The following is a 24,288-nucleotide window of genomic DNA, read 5'->3' on the forward strand; positions in this document are numbered from 1 at the left end:
ATTTCACGCTACATTCGAAGTTACCTTTTGTAACAACCACCACTGCCTACGAAAGACGAAAGTGTGTCACGATTTCACCCGGAAATCCGACGGTTGTTTAAGAGTATGCACTTTTGTCACCTACTCGTTTGAAGAAGTCACTAAGTTTGAAAGACTCTTTGAAACTGTTTGATATAACCAAATCTGATAACAAAGCAATTGATACAGAAATGTGGCTCTTTGCTTCATTTGCTTTAAGCATCATTGAATACATATCTTCTAAAGTTGATGTTGAACAAATCAAGTTTGTTATTCTCTTTAAGGATGCGTTTACCACTTTACTTACGTGCCCTCATAAAACCATTTTATCTTTAATGTATAATAACAAAAAAAGTATAACATCTATTTATGGTACGATATTGTGATTTATAAGAACTTTTTCCCAACCCAAAGTATTAACTTTTTACCTTAGAAAATTGGGGTATAAAGCTCGGGTGTCAAAAAATACAGAGAATCCCAGAAAGTGGTTTGTGCACCATTAAGAGATCGCTGCCTTAGTTTTCAACTATTCATTTTTTTTTCTTCACCTAGAAAAAAATATTCCATAATTTTTTTGAGTAAAGAATATCTGGATAAGACATCAAACATTTCCTGTAAGCTTCGCTTACCCTGAACCTAAATATGATTCAAATTACTATATTTTTTAGTATATATATAGAGGAATGACTTATTATTAATATCTTCCAGGAATATCATACCAAATACAAGAAAAATTCCAGTAAAAAAAGTTTTTGTTTGAGATCATTAAATTTTTCATTTTATGATTTTATTATCTAAAAGGATATATCTTTCAATTTATATTCTTTTAGATACAAGGATGTATCTATTATTATTAATTTTACCAAAACTTCATTATGTGTTGAGATAATTGAATTATTTGCATAAATGCAATCAAATTGAATACTCTCTTAAAATTGAATGTGTGTAAGATTTCTTTTCTGATTTAGTAACATATATAGAGTAACCTTGCAATCAATGCTTGCCTTGCTATATATTTAAAAGTTTACCACTTGATGATGTATCCATAAAATTTTTGAAATTCCTAACAATTATTGAAAGTTTTCCGTATTCATATCGGATATATATTGTGGATATTGAGAGAAAACAATTAGACACTGTTTGCTCTGAAATCCTTGGTGTTGCATTATCCTCAATTGCATCAAATGGTGAACATCTTCCAAAGAATATTGTTTCTACTTTAACAAGACCTTGTCTGTCTAATTATTGGATTGATCAACAAGAAGAGAAACAAGCCGTGCTAAGCGAGCTTTGCGATTTATATTTGGATTAATATTCCAGAAAACTAAAAACTTAAGGGTTAATCTCTTATATATATATAAAAACTTTTTTTATAATCATATGTTAGCCATCTGACTATTTTAACAAAATATTCATATAAATAGTATCCTTTTTTCTTATCTCATATTTGATCAAAGTGATTGTTAACACTTTCTCATAGTGATAATTTTTGAGCTAGACTAAACATTCATTTGAATATTTAGACTTGAAAAATAAAAATATTCATGAAAAATATCGAAAAATGCTTATTAAAAGAAATTAAACATTTTCAAAGTCACATTTATTTTGATTGACAAAATAGTCATCCCAACTGAATCTTTTTTTCAAATTTCAAATTTTATCTTGAAGCTTTATATATTTTGATATTTATTAAGGATTATTCATTTGATGAGAATAATTTTTTTATGTTTCTATTATAGTTTAGAACAATTGGTAAAATTTACACTTTTCAGACGTATTGTCAGGGGAGCGAAGTATAATTCTCAGGTATATGATTATTTTTGCTTTTAATGCCTAACAGCATTTGAATTAAAAATAATTGTACGTCCAAGAATTATAAATTTACTAGTATGAATTCAAATTATAATTTCATCATTTAAAATTCATATTGAATATTTAGACTTGAAAAATAAAAATATTATGAAAAATATCGAAAAATGTTTATAAAAAGAAATTAAGTATTTTCAAATGATTCAGTATTTTCAACTGCAATTGAAATCATCTTGTATGCGTTATCAAATGATGTGTATCGTGGCATGTGCAAGGTGTGGAAACATGTAGATGAAGTTGGGAGTTTGTCAATCTGTGCGCCATTAGAATCAACTGTAAATTTGAACTGATTTGATGAGCCAGAAGGAGGTAATCTCGATCTTCCTGTTGCGAACTTGATAAGACATGCTCTTTGTTCTGGCGTGAATTTCTGTATAACTTTGAAGAAAATACTTTGTTGGTCTTCTGAAATTTCCTCAAAACGAACAATTTTAACTAAGTTTTCATATGAACATTCTGGATCACCACAGCAACTGAATTCAAGTGTGTCTGGATCCAGTGAATTTGGAATGCCTTCTTTGATGTTCTTTAAGAAGCCAATTCTCACCCAATTAAGGTATTTCTGGAGTTCCTTGATCCTGAACTCATTTGACAGTGCAATGTATTCATTTGCATTAGAGATACTGACTTTACATGATGTTCCATTTTGGTTAAGTGAGTGGTCTTGACCTAATGAGTCTTTGACAACGAAATAAAGATTGAACTGTTTGTTAAATTCATCTTCACTGATTCTGCTGTTGATTGCATCCTTAAGACTTTCAATGGTATTCTTATAGTTGACATCAATCTCATAGATGTCTTCGATAGAAACTTTGTTAGAAACCAAGAATCGCCAAACAACTGGTGCAAAGTCAAACTCTTGTACTAATCCTGTCCTGATAATCAACAACAACAAACCACCAATGGATTTGTAGAGTTTCTTGTTGCTTCTCAGTTCATTATTTGTTGGAACAAAGATGAATTTATCTCTGTAATAACCAACTTGAGAAATGGAATTTGGTGTTGGACAAACAAATCCACAGTTTGGATTTCTTAAGTCTAAACTAACTTCGGAAACTAATTCTCTTGCCAAACCACCCATGTCCAAGCCATTTTCTCCGGCGAATTTGACTTTCCATGGCTGATCTGATTCATTCTTCAAATTGGATATTTTAATTTGTTTCCGTATTTGGGAAATGATTGAGAATTTTACGTCTTTGACCAATCCTTCTCTTAATTTACGTGCATTTTCACGGTTGATTTTGAGGTTAGGAACTTCTAGCCTACTATTGGCACTGACAATTTGAAGGAATGAATTCAACTTGAAAACAGGAGTAATGAAGTCGTTGAATACTTCACTGTCCGCGATGAAATTGTGGTTCTTCATCCAGTTAACAATCAACAGTGGAATAGAACGACAATATAAAAGAGCCAAAGGAAATCCTGTGAGTTTAGGATTATTCGCGAAAATCTTTGGATTGAAGTTCAATTCGATTTCTTTGCTCTCGAATGTTGTTGATGGAATACACTTCAAAATTGCCATGTCGAAGTTCTTATTCCATCTTTCACAAATCATCTTCATATCAGAAACTAAGTAATCTCTGTATTGCAAGATGAAATCACCTGCATCCATTGTTTCATCTGATTCGATTGTGAATTCTAACATTGACCAACTGGCATCATTTCCGAGATTGATGAAGAATTCGTTGTGATTTGCTGTTTCGATTTCATCTGTCCATTTGACTTTGTTGCCATCTTTCGTTATTGAGCAAAGATATTCATATTTTGCATTGCTTTGCTTGAAAACGAAATGGAACTTCTTAGGAATATAGTATCGGAACTTGATCTGAAGTGTTTTTCCATTATCAAGGATTCTGCGATCAAAACATGGAAGTTTCATTGCTGCTATTGCCCAAAAATGAAGTAGACAATAGAATGGGAATGACTTCATATCTTGCGCCAATAATAATCTCTTACAATAGTTAAGGATCTTGTCAAGTTGTGATTTTTCTGTGATCGTGAAAGGAATTGTTTCCTCTTGTGAAGGTAAAATAAGTTTTGTGTAACCTTGAAAACTCTTTAGAAAGTCAGATTCAGACTTATCTGAGAATTCAGGGAAGAAACTCTTTACGGCACCAAATATTCGATCTCTCAATAATCCTTCAATTTCTTTGATGATGTTAGTGAATACTTTAGAATGTGTTGCATTCCATTTGATAATATAATTGAGTCTCTGCAAAAATTCACCAGTAATGTCGAAATACAAAACTGGCAAATTCTTAGTTAAGAATGTTAAAACACGGTTTCCAAATGTGTTGAAATAGCTTGAGTTTCCAATTATAGAATCAAAAACGGAAACATAAAGTTTTTGCCTGTACATCTGGAGGGATTCTGGTTTGATTGCAGACATATGTGAACTGATGAATCTGACAAAATATTTGAATGATGTTGCCAAATCAATAAATGTTCCAATTAAACTTTCATTTGACATTTCATTGAATGGGATCAAAACAATATAAGATTGATCAGATATATTTTGAATTGTGAGTTTGTTAGTATTCAATATCAAAACATTATTTGATAAAACTTCGTCATTAATTTTACAGATTATTTCATTTGTTGGATCCAAACAACCTCTTACTGCAATCCATGCAGTGACATCTGGTCTTGAAATCATGATTTTATGTGATTTGAACAGCTTAGGATTCAAAACAACAGCAGATGGATGCAAATCAATTGCAGAATGGAAGTGAACATTGTTGAATCTCTCGATAAGCATGTTGAAGTATATTTCTGTGAATTCGTCAATTTTATGACTATTTTCAAGATAATCAACGATTCTGTCAATAGCTGTCTTGTATTGGAATAATTTTGCGGATTTAGGAGGAGTTGATTTATCCAAAATATTATAGTCATAATCAACTAAAGTTGTTGTAAGAATCTTATCATTATACAACAAAAATGTTGTGAATATTTTGACTAATCCTTCTAAATTCAATTTGAAGAAATTCATGATTTTTTCAACAGAAATACTATTGTCATTCATCATGTTCAAGAACAGCAAATTCTGACTTTCGAGTCTTGCCTTTGTTGTATAACCACATGCATAGTAATTTATTGTTTCTGGAGACAAATTACCTCAATTACTTGGGGAAATTGTTGGAAGTTCTGCCTTTGGTTTGAATGCTTCTTCTTTATTTTCAACTTTGACTCTGAGACCAGTCAAGTCATTGATTGTTGATGCGGCATCATCTAAAGAACAAATTGTATCAATGATGATATCTTGAATATCATTTGAGTAAAGAGATCCTGTGAATGTGGAGTTGTCTCTAACAATGTTTGCGTTACTGAATGAAATTGGTTGTGAATCTGGAATGTAAATCTTAGCTTCTTGTGCGTTAAAGTTTGCTTTAAGTGTTTCTCGAAGTGTATCTGCATCATATCTAAGTAATGACTTAAATCTGCTGCTGAAGTCTTGTGATGCCAATCTCAAATCGATCTTTGGTGGTAAATCATTTGAAATAGATGATTCATTTTCAAAGAACTTCTGAGAAAGTGTTTTTCCTGGTACATAGAATTTGTAACCAGCTTGGCTTGATCCATGGCATTGGATGATGAAACAAAATGACGTACTTCATGTCTTGATTGTTTCAATTGGCCTATAGTTATAATTGTAGAGAGTTGCCAATTTCACCAATGGATCATATTGGATGAGGAATTTGTTTTGGGAGTCATAACTTGTTGGATAAACACTGCTTGACAAAATATTGACTCTGTCATTAAGATATTCAACAAATAATGATTCACCATCTCCTTCTTCGATTGAAAGATTAATCAAACCGATTCTGCAATAAGAACCTTTAGTTTCAAGGTTGAATTCCAACAAAGTTGGTCTGTTTTGGGGAAGTGTTTGTGTCATGAAACAATGAATGCCTTGCTTGCATGAAACTTTATCATCTCCAATGGAATAAAGAGAATGATTCAAAATATCTGAAGGAGAATGATATGAAAAGTGCAAAATATGACTCATCTTTGTATAGAATCCATCAGTATGAGATAACAAATGATGCTTCAAAACTTTCCTGAAATTGAATAGATCAGATGAGAATGTGAAATATTTCAATTCAATATTGGAAAATTCTTTCATGAATCGATTCAAGAACTCAGAGTTTGTTGAATAACCATTGAGACTATTCAAGATGTAATAAGATAAACATTCTCTTGGAATCGAACTCTGAATTGATTGGATATTTTCTTTGAAGTATGGAATCAAAGAATCGTAATTTGCGAAAAGATCATATGTGAAAGGAAGTAATGAAATAGGCATATATGTTGCATCAAACATTTGTTGATTTGAATTTTCTGTTATTGGCAATTTCCAACCGTAGAATTTATTAGTATTTGGAATATAGCAAGACATATAGCAGTAATCATTAGTTAAAGCGTTTTTAACTAAAGAATGATTCTTCAGTACTTCAACAACGTTTGATAAAACAGAAAAGACAGCGAAAAGTAATTTTTCATTGGTAAACTTCTCATACTTTTGCAATTTATCTTTGCATTGCTCTTGTTTAGATTTGTCTGGTGAATTGTAATTCAAAATGAATGTGATGATATCAATCGTTAATTCATCTTTTTCTTTCAAAAGTTCACGAATGATGTAAATAAATTCTGAACATCCATTCAACAAAATTCCTGGAGTTCGAATATACTGTGAGAATGCTTGATTTTCATCGTGTAACAATGGATGATCTCCAAAGAAATATGATGGTTTTCCACTGGAAATGTCAGCAATAGTATCAAGAATAAATGAAATTGTGTTGATTTTGTCAGGATCTGTTTTGAGTAAATCAACGAAAAACAGTGCTGCAACATGATAATAACGAGGATCTGTCCTGAAAATGGTCTTGAGATCTTCTATAGTAAATGGAATCTTCATACCAAAAGTAGGAAGAAGTTGATATAATATATAATGAATATCATCATGTTCGAGATGATCAAATGAATGGAAAATGCAATTTGCGATCTGATCAAAATGTTCATAACTTTTCAGGTTCGGATTCTCTAAAAGCATTGAGTCAACTTTCAATGCAAAAACAACAAACATCTGTATATTGATTAAAACATTTGAATGTTCTGCAATCTTTTTCAGAATTTCATGGATTTTGTCCAAAACAAAATATTGATCTTTTTCTGTGATTGTATTCAAAATATTAAGAATGAATGTAGAAATAGAAATAACAATTGAATCTTCTTTTTCATTCTTGATCAAATATTCAACTGATGTTTCGAGAATTGCTTCAATGACTGGTGACTTAAATTTATTCATATCTGGAAGAGTTTGAATATAATGTTTGAAGAAGTCACTAAGTTTGAAAGAATTAAATGCTGATTCTTTGAAACTGTTTGATATAACCAAATCTGATAACAAAGCAATTGATACAGAAATGTGGCTCTTTGCTTCATTTGCTTTAAGCATCATTGAATACATATCTTCTAAAGTTGATGTTGAACAAATCAAGTTTGTTATTCTCCTTAAGTTTTCGGAGAATAAATCTTGTCTTGAATCACCTCTGGACTTCATTGATGGCTTGATATTCAACAAGAAGATACATTTCTTCAAATAACTCTTCAAATAAATGTCGAAGTTTTCTTCGATTTTATCGGAAACACTTCCATTTTGAATCATTATAGTATTTGAGTTTTGTTTCTGCTGTTTAAGTGTTCTTCTTGTTCTATATATCATTTCCATAATCTGCTTGATTTGGAGTGATATATTTGGTGTTTTCTTGTCTTTCAATGAATTAACAAGATCGATTGTATCATCAATCATTCCGAGTTGTTTGATGAAACAGCAGAATGTGACATGTTCAATGTGTCTGTCATCGATTGTCATTCTTTTATTCATTGGATTAGGACATTTCTTGTAAAGATAATCCATCAATAATTTGATATCATCTTTTTCTGATTTGTTTATCATATCATAAACAAAACTTTCTTGTGGTGTTTCGCACTTTTTGCCTTCTTCGAATATCTGTGGATATAAACTATTGATGAAATCTGGACTGATATTCATCTTCAATGCGGAGTGAATGAGCCAAGTAAAATCTTTGACTAAGGAGAGTTCTTCACCACCAAAAAGAAGACTTGATATCAATTGTTGGTAAAGGAAAAACAACTCAAGAATAACAGAATAGTTATCGTTGAATTCTTTCAATGTTTTAGGAGGTTTGGAATTCATTTTCGCTACCATTGTTGTATATAATGGCTGCAAGAATGTCATGAAAACTTTGGAAATATATGAGAACTTAACTAATGGTTGGAATAATGTAATCCATTTTCTGAGCAATACAACGAATTTTGGATTAGGATTATCACTGACAATCATCTGTTCAAGCATAATAGAAGAGAATTTGATGTAGCAATCATAAAGTTTCTTGTTCGTATCTGATATTTGACCTGTCATTGACAATTCTTTGTTGATTGCATGCATCATGACAGTTAAGAACTTACTGATCAACCATTCTGCTCCATTTTCATTTTCGTTCTTGGCCAAATTCGTGAGATGGTTTGTGAACAAAAATTCAACTAATCTGCTGTCAAAGATTTTGATGAGATATTCATCATCAATCATCTGTGTGATTGCAAATTCAGTCAAGGAAGGATCGCGTGTTGTCAAACAAATAAGTAATGCATCATTTGCTGCATTTATATCTAATGAATATAATTTCTTGACAGAAATGATGAAAACATAAATGAGTGTTTGACGGATACTTGATAAAATCGGATTCTTCATGAGACTGACTAATTCTTGGATGAAGAATTTATCCAGAGGTTTCATGTCTTCGAGGTGGAAATGGTTTTCGATGCTAATACCAGCTAACAATACGTAAGCTTGTATTGTCAATATAGCATCTTGAATTGTCCATTTATTGTTGTATTTGGTATCTTTAATTGCAGTTTCTAGGGAAGAAATTGCATAGAAAATATCATAAAGATAATCGGTATCATTTGCTAAGTATTCTAAATGATAAAATGATGTCTCTGTTGGGAAATCAATCCATAAATAACCTGCAAGATGAGAAAGCATGAATAAATCTCTTGTATAAGCAAATCTTGCAATTGCAAATTGATAACAATTAATCGAAAAAAGTAGCAATAATCGTAAAAGGGTATTGATAGGCTTGCTAAAGTAACTAATTTTAGCTGTCAAATACTTTTGTATTTTGAAGTAAATTAGTATAAATTTGTTTTTACTTTTATTTCGAAAAAGTAGCAATAATCGTAAAAGGGTATTGATAGGCTTGCTAAAGTAACTAATTTTAGCTGTCAAATACTTTTGTATTTTGAAGTAAATTAGTATAAATTTGATATTATTTTAACTCCCTTTGAAAACCTCAATTTTCCATACAGAGGGAACGGGAATAGCATCCAATATTCCCTGAGAATGGTTGCGCATTCTCAGTTCCCTCTATATTTCGAACGAAGCTCTCATCGGTCTTTTTTTTAATACTAAACGTTTTTTTCCCTGTCACTTTTAGCTAAAATTTGGGTTTGCCAACTTCTTAAAGGTTACCTGAAAAAAGGCCTCTGTTCCTATTCCTCTAGAAACGATAATTAATGAGGGGGTTGAGTATACTAACACCCCCTATTTTTCGAAAAATTTTTCTTATGATGCTCGCCCCCAATGAATTGATTTATTGCATCCTTGCAATGCAATCATATTCCAAAGGAATCTTGTACGTTAGTTTAAATCGATTTGATTTCTTAATTTCTCATTCAAAACGATTTTACCAATAAAATATTCAACTCCATCATTTATGTGATCGAAATTAACACTATAAATCTTTTAATTTTTAATTTACTCTTTTTTTTAATTCGTTAGAATTTTCCAAAACTATACATAAATTCATCTTGCAAACATTATTGGTTTTCCCAAAAACTTATAAAAAAATTACATAAGAAGAATATCTACTCATGAGTACCTAATTTTTACATTTTACTTTAACTAGTCCCATTAGATTTGCAATGTAGTTTCTTCACAAATAGATATGTTAGTCAAATTTCATGTTCTGTTACCAAATTCACAATGTATATGGAACACAATTTCACACTGAGCTCATGAATATAGCATTATTACTTACTGATTCAAAAAAAGAAATAATAGAATCAATTTGATAGAAAAATAATAATAAAAAATTTACATAAAATTAAAATGAAAAAGGAAAAACATGAAGTTGACCATTAGAGGTAGTAACACAAACACGGTTTTCTGAGCAATCGAATGAAAGAACCTTGTTGATGACATTACCAATGCTAATAACTCTTTCTGGATAGTATGCTTCGAAAGCAAAAACTTTACCGATTTTGTCGCAGAAAACAACATAATCAAAACCACTAGATGAAACGTAAGTCGAAACAAAAATTGCTTTGTAGTTGAATATCATCTCTTTGAGGATGTCTCCATTGCATGAGATTATGAAAATCTTGCGGACTTGGTTGCCTTCGACAATTCCTTTACCAAAAACAACAATGAAGCCAAAACTCTTTGTAACAATAAGTTTCTTTGATGTGAAATTCTGCAAATAAACACTCTTGGAAATGGATTTACGAGTAATAGAGATAATCAAGATCTGTGAATCAACAGTGGAACAAACAATGGAGTGGAAGTTCTTGGAAGCACATACTGCTTTGATTGATTGTGTGTAAGTCTGGAGTTTGAAAAGAGGCTTCGTATAATCATTCGAGAAGTAACAGTGAACAATTGCATCATTATCACAAACAACAGTGTACATGTCATTTGCATCTATGCAGCTTGTAAATGATTTAGTGTCGATGTATTCAATATTACTGTTGCTATGGATAACCATGATCTTGTCCGCCGTCTTCTTCAAACATAAAAATGTGTCTTCATTCACCAAAACAAATTGTGGAAGAATTTCTTTGCCAAATCGGAAACTTAAATTATTCATGTTCGTTTTGGCATCTTTATCATTTGCAACTGCACAAATAAGTTCACTATTTTCAGTGATTGCATAAAGGTTGATCGTTTTAGGATTCAGAATTGAAACACAGCATATTAAGTTTGATTCACAGAATTTGATGTCAGTTTTGTCGTAAGTTGGAGGTGGAATATTCTTTCTTTGTGGATGTTTGGATTTGAAGATGATCTTCGGAGGATAATTTGTTGGAGGAGACTTCTGAAGTGATCCAAATGTAGTATCAATCCACTTGTTAATCTGTTTAGAAACTAATTCACATTCTAAGACTTTTCTGTGCTTGTAAACAAAGTCAAAAGAGTTCTGTGCCCATTTTGGTTTTTCAACATCCTCGAAAATTTCGGGGGAACAGAAGAATTCTGGTGGAATCTCATTGACACTAGAATTGATGAATTCATTTGCAATTGAGTTGAATTTCTCTTTAGTCAATGTGTTGAATGGTTGCAAATGACTCAACATGCGAGCGATGTTTAAGTTGTCATCAGATGTTGATGGCAAATTGTTGCCCATCTTTAATGCAAACATGCGGATTAATGATGGATTGTCAAGTGAATATTCATCTGTGAAATAATCACTCAATACCCATGGAAAGATAGGATATTGTTTAGTGGAATGGAATGTTCTGCCTGAATAGCGATTTAACATTGATAAATATTCAAATGTTGAAATTTGACAATTAACCCATTTCTCTGTCAATTTCATCTCATTGAAATACTTAATGTAATCATTGTTAAACTGGATTGGAATTTGCAAACTCTTGAAATTGATAGTTTTAATCAATAACAAGAATGCTGGAAGTCTGTTCTGCAAAAACTTAAACAAATAACTTTCGCCTAAAACTGTAAGAATTTCAATCGCGTTGTCTTCATTTCTCCATGGTTTCTGCAATATTGAATAGATTTTATCATAATGGATCTTGAAATATGTGTTGTTCTGTTGATAAACTAAGAATGATTTGGATGTAACACTGATGTGGCAGTTCTTAATGATGTCGAGATTGATCAACTGACAAACAAAGTTCTTGTTGACGTCATGATCAATAGGTGGAAGATTTTCTGACCAAAGAATTTCGGAGTGCATATTCTCCAAAACATCGTAAAATGGATTAGAAGGACATGTGACAATGTAATCAGGATCTTTCTGAACTCTTGTTTCTGAAACTTTCATTGGTGTATAATATGGTAAACAATAAGTGAATTTGCGACGAAGTTTATTGACAACTTTGTCTGAAATGCAGTTCTTCCATGGACTTCCATCATCAATGAATCTGTGCCATAATTTACGCCATTCCAATCTGTATCTGAACTTGGATCTTGAGTGATTCTCAATGATTCTACTTGCGCTATTGAACATCTTCTTGAGATATTGTCCTTGACTCAATGTGATGATGAAATTGGATTTTTCGGTGCATTCTATAACGAAATTGTAATAATTTACACCGAAAACAACAACAGGATCATTCTGAGAATCAAATTCTTCGAAAACTTCAGACATCTTCTGGAAACTTAAGAAGGGATCTGCTTTCTTAACTGTTGGACGATTGCATTCGATTGCACGATGGTTATATACATTAATCTCAGGTAATAAGTTGATAACAATGAAATATTTATCAACAAACTTGTGTGCGATTTCTGGCTGTTCGTTAACAATCAAACCGGCTAAAACTGTCATTAAACCAAAATGATTTTCAAGTGGACTTCTGTCGAAAATCTCAAACGCCATTGTGATGATATCTGAATCAATCCAAATGGCTTCTTCATTAAAAGTAAGACCGAACTTTCTTTTCTCGATTGGATTCATCATGATCAAGTGTAAATCAGTTGCAAGAGAGTTCTGATGTTGTAAATCTTTGATACATAAATCGAAATCTAAATCTTTGTTTTCACCATCAAATGTCCTTAAGTTGTGAATGATTTGCATCAATGCTTTAGGAGATTTTGTGTCTATTTCATAGAGTTTGATAGGTTCTGCCTTTTTCAGTAAGTATCTACTAATATATCCACTTGGTTTCATCAAAATGAAATATTTGATCAATTTCAAAAATGTGTCAACTGTTTTCTTGTTATTTGTAATTTCTTGGTTCAACAGTTTAGCTGCAATTGCTGATAAGAAGTCATGCTTTGGAATAACAACAGATATTCCAAGAGATCTTCCAATATGTTCTATACTTGAAAATGCATCAATCCACAAGTCACAACCGCATTTGATTATGAAATCAATGATGTGGATTCGAATATCACCTGGACATGTTAAAAATGCCAATGATGGCCAAACTGTCCAGTGATGGACTTTAGAAAGGAATGGTGATGGCTCAATTTCAATGAAAACTTTTTTAACATATGAACTTCCTAAATTCTGTGCAACATAGCATACTAATGACAAAAATTCTGGTTTCTTCTTTGAGAATTTAAACAAAATTTCGAAGAATGGTTCACTTTGCATCAAATTCTGTGGGATTTCTTCTAAAATCATGTACAAATGTTCTTCTAATGTAACTTCTGTTATATCGAATACTTCATGCATTTTAATCATGATATCAAACATCTTTTCAATTGTTGTCAAGTTGTTTGTTGATATCAAAACATGGAACATCAATAAACTTGAATAAGTTTCGAAATCATTTCCTTTGATTGTTGGCAAATCCATGATATTATCAAGTAAATCAATGAGTTCATTCTGTTGGCGACTGACAACACTTGTTAAGATCTGTGTACCTAAGAAAGTTACATCATTCTGCTTGAACTTTTGTTTGACACATTGATAAGCGCATTTCATTAAAAGTTTTCTGATAAGTTCGACATCAATTTCTTCTTCTCTGATGTGAATTAAATATGTCTCAAGTGGTTCATAATAAAAGAATGTTCTCATGATCATCAAAAGGTTCTCGAAACTGAGTGCTTTTCTTGCATATGTTGTATAGTTTGTGTACAAAACTGATTCCCAATGTCTGAAAATTTTGATTTTATCTGATGAAAGATACCATAAATCAAAATTACAAATGATTGATCTGTACAATGATTTCATGAGATATTTGTTAGTGATGTATGTAGTCAAATTAAAGAAAGATAAATATAAATCAAATGTGAGATGAACAGGATTCATTGCAGACAATAAATATGAAATCGATTCGAATGATTTCGAAGTATCAAGTTCTGATTGTGATCTGTTATTTAATATCAGTGTGTTCTTAATGATATTGATACAAATAATTCCGAAATCATCGAATTTAGTTCCATCTTCGTATGTGCAATTCAATTCTGCGAATAAAGGAACTAAAACAGAATAGCCGATTCTTGCACTCAAAACATCCAAAATTGAGAAGGGTTGGAGGTTTTTGATCGGTTTGTAAACAATTTGATATTCAGGATTTACTGAAAGAGAAATCTTTTCACCATCTTTCTTAGGCAGCATGAAGAAGAAAGGAGTTTTAGGAACAGTTGGCATCTGGTGTGGATTAGATTTCGTAAGCAATTGCAATTCATGCTGAGGAATCTTTGAAAAGATAGATAATGGTCCGACCATGACTTCATTCTCTGAATTTGTCATTGAATTGGAAAGTTGGAAAAGAATGTCTCCTGGCGCGAACTCATGCAAAACAAACAATTGTCTGATAGCATATCCTTCCAATTCCAATGTTACAACTATTTTCTTGTTTTGGTTCTTTTGGTATTCAACAGTTGCTGTGAGAATAAACCATCTATTCACCGGACAAATAAGTTTCAATGGTCCTTCCCAAGAATCATCTCCTTTGTTTATAACAATTGTTGCGCATCCTTTGATAATAAACAAAGAGAAAGAGAGTCTGTTAGCATCATGCAACGTGAAAATAACAGCATCTTGGACAGTTTTAGTGCAATAAAGCCAAATAGAAAATGAAAAATCTATGAATTGTTCTGATTTAAGTCCTCTTACATATGGTGATGATGTTTTAGTGATTGTGTAACCACATAATGGCTGGCGAAGTGCATCGGTGATAAGACCATTAAGGAATGTTAATATTTTCTCCTGATATCTTGGAAAATATTTTTCATTAATTGGTAATAAAAGTGACACAAATTTGTTAACAACCGCTGCAGAACTTACAAGTGAAGTTATTTGTTTAATAACTGCGATGCAAGTATCAATTAATACATCATCTTTTGCATCTTTTATGATGTCAATGATATGTGCATCAATACCATGGTTGTGTAATAATAACCTTGAATTTTGGAAGTTCTGACAAATCAAATTAATTATTTCAATAATGATTTGAAGTTTTTCAGTGTCATTTTTGATTAATCTCAACAAAACACCGAAAAACTTTGGTTGTTTCAAGTCGAATGGCAATCTCATTGATTCAACCTTTTGTCCTGCACAAATGTTAATCAAATCATTAATAATTGGCCATGGAAGTCCATCAGAATAATTAATTTCCAAACTTTGTTCGAATTTCATCATGACTTGTTGTGAATAAACAAGTTTATCTGAACAATACATCAATAATTCAAGTAACAAATGTATGTAAGTGTTAATTAAGTCTTTTCTGCATGTTGTAGGTATAGTTTGGAATATTCTGAAGAAGATTTCCTTGTAAATCAATGCATTGTTGTTGTCAACTTTAACCATGTCTGAAATGAATCTCATGAAAATTATTGCGTCGCCAATTCTTTCGTCAGTGATGGAAAAGAAAAAGAATTTGACCATTTGTTTGGAAATATTCATGTTAAACAAGTCACTCGTCTTCGATTTGAGCTCGTGAACATAAACTGATTCGATTTTTAGAGTATAATATTTTGATATATCAATTAACCATGATAAAATGTTGAAGAAATCGGCTGTTTGGAAGAAAGAAAGCATGGCATACTTATCTTTGATGAGTTTAAGTATCATATCACAGTAAACTATGACATAAATATTGAAATACTCTGTATTAGTGATTTTCTTCAGTTCGTTCATTATATATGTTAATACTGGAAGCAAATCAGCATTTTTCTCTGGATTAACGTATACTTGGTCGGTTGAGATTCTGTATACAATATCAAATAATGCATGAATTGATTTTTCTGCAAAAAATTGAAGCTCTTCCAATATGTAAGTTGAATCTGATCTGAACAATAGTGAAAAGAACTCGTTTTTGAGAAGACTTATCATGTCAAAATTATTTGAATCCAAAATATCTGCATTTACGTTAAATAACATTGATCTAAATATATGAGGCAATGCATCTGCAGATGTTGTAGCCTTTTTTGTATTTTTCAATATCAAGGCTAATACGAACAAATAATCAATGGCAAATGGACTTGTAGAATCGAGTTCGCATAGTTTAACAATGATACTGGCAACGAATTTATCGCAAACCTTCGCATTGACTGTCATCAAATTCATAATATTCATTGTAAATCTGTATACATCCTGATGCATGACAGTACTTAGTGTAATATCTGGATTTTTCCTTCTTGTAAACATTTTATTTCGATTAGATTCTTCTTGAAAATCTGACATTGGAAATATTGGTGGATATTTATGGATTTCATCAACAACTCGTGATGTTGCAGCAAGAATCATACTGTATAAATCGATGTATTCGTAATTAGATGTAATCGTTTGTAAAAGAGGGAAAGAATCAAGATGGAATTCGAATATCTCCTCACTGAGGATTTTTAGAAGAGCTACAATGTCTGTATCTGGAATAACCGAATGAAATTTATTGATTGCCAGTTTGACAATGTTCAACATTGAGCTAGAAACGTTCGAATTGTAGGTCATTGATAGATGGAACATTTTTATGAGTATTTGGAATAGTTGTGGATGCAATTCTTCGCTGTCGGAAATAAATTGGAATAGTGGTGTTAAAAGTTGATGAAATTCTGATTGACTGCATTCAATCGGTATTAATCTGTATAAATCAACAAATGCTGAAGATGCACACTGCTTGCATGTATGGTCGGTTGTGATTTTAGAAAATACTCTTAAATTTTCGAGTAAAACGGGCAAATCAACGAGATTAAATGAGGAAATCATGAATGTTACGTATGAATTTAAGATAATTAAGGAAATATAATTTGGAGTTTTTTGATATTGTAATGAAAACGATCCTAAAATTGTTGTCAGAACTTCAATATCAAATGGAAATGGCCATTGAGCATCAATTAAAGCCTTTTTGATATTATTTTCTTTCTGAATTTGAGCAAAAAGGTTGGTTGAATCGGCTTTTTTTAGAATAGGAAACTTTTTTGGCATATTTTTGGCCTTAACAAGATCAGGAAGATCCTCATACTCAGCATTATCAAGAAATGAAAAGGAAAGAATTGAAAACAAGAGCTGAGGATGCTCCATATTAATCCAAAATCTTGGAAAAGTGACAGTGCTCTCTGTTATTAAAAAATGCCATTTTAACAACATTATTTTAATTAACGGATTCATTAACTAAATCCTGCTCTAATAAAAATAACCCAAAAATTGACTATTTCTCCATTATTTTTAAATGTTAGTAGGATTGATTTTTATAAAAGCTGCAAATAGATGGAGTGGGCAATGCTTAACTAGTAATAAAGAAAAATACACATTCAAAATCAAAGCAAAAGAAGACAATGGACTGATCTGCGGATCAATCAAGAATAAAATCAAGAATTTTCCTATTCCCAAGAAGTTCTGCATTGATAATTTCACGCAAAATAATGAAATTAATATTTACCAATCAACAAAGAAACAAAAACGTAACAAAATTATGAATTTTAAATTAAGTAAACAGAGTAATAATATATCTATATCAAACACTACCACAAAAGATAAAAATTACTTAATATCTTTAAAATTGAATCACAAAGAACAACAATTAACACTAAATTGTTCAAAATTTCATTCAGAGAATTGGATAATGCTTAATATTTCAAGGCTCATCAAACATAGCCATGAAAAAATAGAGAAACCTACCTCGTGGAGTATTTCATTAGTTTCGATGTTAATAACGTTATCAATTATTACAATATGGGTTTATTTCAAGTTGATCCGCTAGAAGAAACAAATGAAGTAATCGAATCTTTTTACTTTCAGACTCATTATATTATCAAAATAATTTTTTAGATCAAATTGAATCAACACAGATATCTCAGATGCAAAAGAATGATGATAAACATCAGACTCAAAAGAATAAATAAACGAACTCCTGATTTTATTGAGAAGCTTATTTCAGATCTGAAAAATGCAAAGAAATTCAGTTGTGATGAACTCTTTTTCAGCGCAACTAAGGTCAATAAGAGTAATATATAGCATGTTTTAGTAAATGGTGAAGATTTCACTTAGACTATTTCTGATTCATATGTTGAATCAATTCCAACAGTAGGAAATGGAATAGTAACATTTAAGAACATAAAAGAATACCATGAATTAAATACATTTCCTCGTTTTTGCGCAGAGAACTATTTTATTCTCAATTATTTCGCAAGGGTTGCCGGTGTATTTACCCTAAAATATTTGAGACAACTTTACATGACATTTGCCGGCAAATGCCATGTAAAACTCTCAAAAGTATGATCCTTATGGCAGGATGAAAAATCACCTACGTTAAGGTTCCGATCTATATAATACTGCTACCATCGGCAATTTGGTAGGAAGGGAGTAGATAAAGCTATTATCTGCCTAATTTTACCAAGACCTCAATTATTTTCATCAAAAAAGTAAAAAAAAAATCTAAAATATATGAATAGTTTTTTAATTTACACAGTTAACAGATGCTTGCATTGACTTACTAGATAGTAAGCAGTAGTACAAATCATCATCTGTTTTCGCTCTGACGAAAGTTCTCTCTCTAAATGTCCATCTTCCTTCTCCAGTTGTCATTACCCAGTCAATTGCTTTTCCAACACTGTCTGGTGATGCTGATTTGACTGAATATGAGTTTGTGAATGTGTATTCTTTATTCCATTGTGAATCTTTCCTTGAAATATCGAAGTAATACTGATCAAAATCTTCCAAAACTCCTGCACGAATTCTTAACATTCTGAAGCCTGGATTATTTCCAAAAAGTGGTGAAACAGATGGATTTGTCATAACATAAGACTGTGTACTGTTAGAGTATACAGGGAATATAGAGTCTGTATGTGTATATCCTGAAATTATGAATTTGAAGTTAGTTTGGTTGAATAAATTAATTAATTTGGTGGAATACTCGGAATGCATGCCATTTGGGAATGTAGTTGAGTTTGTTATTGGTGGTAAGTACATAATTGCACCAATTCCAATGTTTTTCTTCGCTGCTTCTTCACCTTGATCTAAAATGAACTGGAACTGGCCGTAAGGATCGGTTTCGGAGCTGTTGAATGATCTAGATGCTGAGTATATGGCTGTGTTAAGGAATAATATGCGGACATTGAACTTTGGAAAATCATGAGCGAAATATCCGCCTTTCATGAAGGTTTCCTTCTCTGAATCTGTGAGAGATACACCCAAAACACTATTTAATGCCTTAAGGTCAGTGGAATCTGTGGAAAATTGTCCAAATTTTGTTGAAAATTCTGTACTACCGATTATAGGATAGATTGGGATTTTCGGAAACGCAGTTTGGAGTTTGCTGATGATTCTAGATTGTAATTTATCATTATCCTCACGAGAATAATCAAGAGAATCAGCGATATTGTCGCCACCAAGGAGAATGAAGGTTGGTTTCAGCTTATTTTTGACGGCATAGTTTACCATACTATCCAAGGTACCTTCAGGCGTGTTGCAACCATATTGACCAAAGTTATTTGCGATTTCTGAATTATTATTTCCGCGGCAAAGAGAAGAAACATCTGTTGAATAAGCATTATATAGTGGATCTATTTGTAAATCACTAATGGAAAATATGTTAATTGTTTTGGCCGTGTTCGATGGATTGACAAAATAAACAATCAAGAGGCCTGCGATGCAAGTGACGACAACAGTGATGCCAACACCCCATTGGAGACACTTAGTCACTGACTCTCCTTGGTTATTTTCTACAAGAACTTCCTCATCCATTGATTTTTTTAAAATTTTCCCCGATCATTTCCCATTGAAAGTATATTCTTTGTTCCACGTCATTTCTTTTACATCACATCACCAACTTCAGAAATAAAAAAATACTGGTGGCATGTTTGTTATTAATTTTATCAGAAAAAATACCGACTGGATTTTCGATTTGTTTATTTTATTTTCCGTGGATTGTTTCAAATAAAAATTCAATTTAACATGTAATCTGTGTGGAAAACAAAATATTGCTATCTTCAAAAATGACGATAATTTTATAGTTTATGAGAGCGTGAAATAAGGTTATTTTGAAACAGAAATTTAGATTAATGTCATAATAAATATTAATAAGAAATATGAAATTTTACAGATTAATACTAATTTGTTGCCATTTCCATTGTAAATATAAAACATTTTTAAGTTATCCTTCATATATTTATGGATAATTTAGTTAAATAAGTCAAATGACTTATTGTAATAATATTGAAATAGGAATTAAGCTAATAAAACGTATATGAACGGCATTAACAAATGTTGTCTGGATGAATCTCTTATATTTGAAAACAAGAATCATAGAAATCAATAATAATACTCATGTTGATTATAGTTCTGCAAGTAAAGAAGATTATTGTCATTTTTAATCAAAAATCACATCAAGTGAAATTTTATTAGCTTAGTTTTCAAATGCCCATAGATCCAATTATCGTAAAACTATGAAGAAAACTTATTAAGCTTTTCAGTTGGAGAAAACTATTAAATTGACACAAATTTGTTTTAATTTGTCACTATCTTTAAAAATAATGTTCAAAGCAGAATAGTCCATTTCACTTCCATGCATGTAAGAATGTGCTTTCAATAAATAAAAAGAAATACCAAAAGTTAATATAATTGAAAAAAAATTAGAATGTCGATCAATAAAATACAAAATAAATTTATTTTAAAAAGTTGTGGTGTATCTGATTTTAATGTAAACAGGCTTATATATTAATGATTTCAAAATAATATGATAAAATATGAATCAAAATACATCAATCATGAATGTAATATGATTGCTATATACATGTATTGGTTAATGTCAAGTAATGATTAACATATTTTCCAATTTTGCCAATTCAATTTTAAAATGTTGTGATGTTCATTAATTTTTGATTAAATAAAGAGGTCCCATATGATGTAAAGCTGCATGAATATATTTAAAAAATCAACTTATCCATTTTTTAACATTTACAAAAACTCTTAAAAATATTATTGTGAAATTGAATCATAATTTCATATACAATGTATACATTATCGGAATTCAATTTCATCATATCTTCTCAATTTTTAATGTATTCAAAAGTCATTTCAATACTTTTGATCTAATAAGTTTGATTTCAATCAATATTTTAATTAATATATATCCTCTCTATGGTTCGATAAAATAAATTGAAAGGAGATATTGAATTATTTCTATAAAAATGCTGATAGTACTGATTGAATTATTTTATAAAAAGCGAATATGAAAAATATTATAGTATGCATTATTTCTTCATTATCCAATTTATTGGTGTAAAATATTGAATATTTTATATTTATACAATTATCGTATTTCTTCTACATAGGTAAACACTATCATTTTTGATTTTATATTCGAGAAACTTTACAGCTTTACAGCTATTTCTGAGAACTTTGTGATACAGTTAATAATATATCTTAAATATTACTATGAGCATTTTAAAATGATCTTCTACCGCAGTAAATTCTTTACATTTTTAATAGAAGCAGTTAATTTTCTGACAGGTAATCAAATTGTATTAAAAAAGGACTCGAAAATTTTGATAGTCTTTGCAATATCAAAGCAACCCATGAGAAAGTTTAATAAACAAATCTCATTCAATTTAATTGAATTCATTGATAGTTTCTGAATGAATCAGTGACCTATCGTCCAAATTCCATTGAAATCTTTGAAAGAAAATGTCGGCCCATTAAATAATCATTTTTCATCAAGGGATGACTCAAGAAGATCCTGCAATACTTCATGATGTTGAGGCCGAGCCAGAGAAGTCCGAGAGTTATTCTTCCAAGGACTTGGACAACAAATCAGATGATAAGAAGTCAGAAGATGATGTTAAGATCTCATTAGGTATTCAACTTATCTTCTTCCTCATTGGTACCAACATTTTGTTCAGTTACAATACATTCCTCAGTGGTACTGACTTCTACGGTTCACTTGTTGGACATCAGAGATACACATATGGTGGCAAAGTCAACATTGGAAGAGATCTCCCACGTGTTTTGATCATCACTTCTGAAACAGTCAATCTTTGCTCACTTCCATTCATTGAATCATTCAGACTCATTTCCAGACTTTACTTCTCGATGACAATAATGGCTATTGTTCAAATTGTTATCTACTTCTATGTCAACTTCGGTGATCCACAGTATTACATCATTTACCTTCTTGCAGCTTTGACATCCGCAGCCCAATCAGTCATTTTTGGTTCATCAATGGGCTTTGCAGGCCTTTTCGGTGATAAGACATCAGCTTTAGCCAACACAGGTGTCGCTCTTGGTGGTTTAATCACATCTCTCCTTTGGATTCTTGCTAAGGGAGTTTTTCCAAACAGTGTCAGAAACCAAGGTTTCCTTTATTTATTCTTCTCATGCTTTGTTTCAATTGCCACAGCTGTTACATTCCACTTCTTCAGCAGAACAGAAATTGCTCAGAAGAGACTCAAACTCGCTCAGACATCCAATGATTTCTTCTTCAGACTCAAAAGAATCAAAGGTGTCTTCCTTAAGATTTGGCCATTTGTTATCGAAGGCTGGCTCCACCTTACTATTACACTTACATTCTACCCAGGCTACATGTTCTTAGCTGGCAACCAACACTTCAAGGATTTCGGTTGGTTCACAACAGTTATGATTCTCTGCTACAACATTGGTGACTTTCTTGGAAGATTCGTGACAAGATTCTTCTTATGGCCAAAGCCAAAGTATCTCTGGATCCCACATGCATTAAGACTTCTCTTTATCCCACTTATTGTTGTCTCAGTCGAAGTTCCAAAGCTCAGAAGCGATGTCTATATGTGCATTATGTCCTTCCTTCTTGCTGTAACAACAGGCTATTTCGGCGGTCTTTGCATTGTTTATACAGCTACAAGTGAGAAGCTTGCAACTGAAGAAATCGATCTTGGTGTATTCACAACAGTTCTTGCTACAAATCTCGGCGTTTTCACAGGTGTATGGCTTACATTCTTATCTAACAATCTTCACGAGAAATATAGTCCACAGTAATTTATGCGTTTTATCATATATTTGTATTTCAAATAATATATTAAAGATATCTTTATACGAAAAATAATCCTTTTTTTACCAAACAACAAAAATCAAATCTTCAAAAGCATGATTTGATTTTTGTTGTTCAAAGATGCAATTGGTAAATAGGATTATTAAGTATTCGAAAAAAAAAGAATACTCAAAAAGCTTTCATCAGTGTAACAAAAAATATAAGAAACAAACATTGGACAAATCTGGCAACAGATCGTGGTTTTTGTTTTCTATTCTTATATTGGTAGAGGCTTTATCAATAGCATTTTAATCGGATACCTATTTGGAAATAAGGTTAAATTTACCGAGATTGTTCAGAGAAAATGCTTCAAATTCAGATATTAGATCATTAACAGTACCAATATTTTGGGTGAATGAATTAATACTCCTAAAAATATGTTTGAGATGTAAAAAATAAATGAAATAAAAATGATTCAATCAGCATGTAAACCTTTCAAAAATGTAACCTTGGGAATTTCCACAACAGTTTTATTGCATTTCGGAAATTAAACTATGTAAACATCTTAGTTAACATAAATTTGTGGATTTTCATGGCAAAAATGAATTCTCATCTTGAAATTTTGGACGCAATTTTAGAATGACATAGATTATTGATTCTATTCTAGTATAAAATTGGTATATATTAAGTAATAATAACAGTAATTGCAGTAATTGCATAAAATTTTATCAAAATTAACTGAAAATTCTATGAATAACTATGCATAATGCATACTATCAGTTTCTATAGAAATTTATTAAAGTATTAACTTGTCAAAATGAATTACTTAAATTCAAGAAAAACACATCTAAAGCATAATGTATATGATCATCTCAATTTTATTAGATCTATTAGCATTAATGATGGGTTAAAGGCAAACCCCAATTAATTTAAGTAAAATGAATATTTCATTTCTTTAAGCAATGTAATAGAAGACAATCTAATGTATACAAGTTTTTAACTTTATGGTATAGATAACATCAATTGTGTCCATTAAATTTCTAAAATAAAATTAATGTTAAATTAAAAAATATTAGGTCATTGCATAATTTGATACCATTGTTCATGCTATTATATATTTTTGTCTCAATTATCAGTTTATCATCCAAAATAATTTTTACAGTGGAAGTTACTAACCTTAAAATTGTATAA

At 31.1% G+C, this 24,288-nt stretch overlaps 5 protein-coding genes across 5 annotated transcripts, besides 3 other annotated features; 1 reads left to right on the forward strand and 4 right to left on the reverse strand.

Annotated features, from left to right (window-relative positions):
- Nucleotides 1–96: 96 nt before the first annotated feature.
- Nucleotides 97–126: a mobile genetic element.
- Nucleotides 127–2,011: 1,885 nt separating this feature from the next.
- TVAGG3_0257400 (guanyl-nucleotide exchange factor protein) lies at nt 2,012–4,912 on the reverse strand (the record flags this gene model as incomplete). Its single annotated transcript, XM_001324166.1, has 1 exon — nt 2,012–4,912. One exon carries the CDS (start codon nt 4,910–4,912, stop codon nt 2,012–2,014), a length of 2,901 nt encoding a protein of 966 aa, XP_001324201.1.
- A 588-nt stretch (nt 4,913–5,500) lies between these two features.
- Nucleotides 5,501–8,956, reverse strand: TVAGG3_0257410 (guanyl-nucleotide exchange factor protein; the record flags this gene model as incomplete). The annotated part of the gene is made up of 1 exon (XM_001324165.1): nt 5,501–8,956. One exon carries the CDS (start codon nt 8,954–8,956, stop codon nt 5,501–5,503), a length of 3,456 nt encoding a protein of 1,151 aa, XP_001324200.1.
- Nucleotides 8,957–9,013: 57 nt separating this feature from the next.
- Nucleotides 9,014–9,425: a mobile genetic element.
- Nucleotides 9,396–9,425: a terminal%2Cinverted (terminal inverted repeat of MuDR-3_TvMULE3 transposon ID:TVAGG3_0257420).
- Nucleotides 9,426–10,075: 650 nt separating this feature from the next.
- TVAGG3_0257430 (platelet formation protein family) lies at nt 10,076–17,186 on the reverse strand (the record flags this gene model as incomplete). The annotated part of the gene is made up of 1 exon (XM_001324164.1): nt 10,077–17,180. The coding sequence occupies one exon, from the start codon at nt 17,178–17,180 to the stop codon at nt 10,077–10,079; it is 7,104 nt and encodes a 2,367-aa protein (XP_001324199.1).
- Nucleotides 17,187–18,540: 1,354 nt separating this feature from the next.
- On the reverse strand, nt 18,541–19,841 carry TVAGG3_0257440 (sphingomyelin catabolic process; the record flags this gene model as incomplete). The annotated part of the gene is made up of 1 exon (XM_001324163.2): nt 18,555–19,841. The coding sequence occupies one exon, from the start codon at nt 19,839–19,841 to the stop codon at nt 18,555–18,557; it is 1,287 nt and encodes a 428-aa protein (XP_001324198.1).
- Nucleotides 19,842–21,809: 1,968 nt separating this feature from the next.
- TVAGG3_0257450 (nucleoside transmembrane transporter protein) lies at nt 21,810–23,169 on the forward strand (the record flags this gene model as incomplete). The annotated part of the gene is made up of 1 exon (XM_001324162.2): nt 21,819–23,105. The coding sequence occupies one exon, from the start codon at nt 21,819–21,821 to the stop codon at nt 23,103–23,105; it is 1,287 nt and encodes a 428-aa protein (XP_001324197.1).
- Between the last annotated feature and the right edge of the window lie 1,119 nt (nt 23,170–24,288).

The sequence above is a fragment of the Trichomonas vaginalis genome, chromosome V (assembly GCF_026262505.1).
Source record: "Trichomonas vaginalis G3 chromosome V, whole genome shotgun sequence".
Classification (NCBI taxonomy): Eukaryota; Parabasalia; order Trichomonadida; family Trichomonadidae; genus Trichomonas; species Trichomonas vaginalis.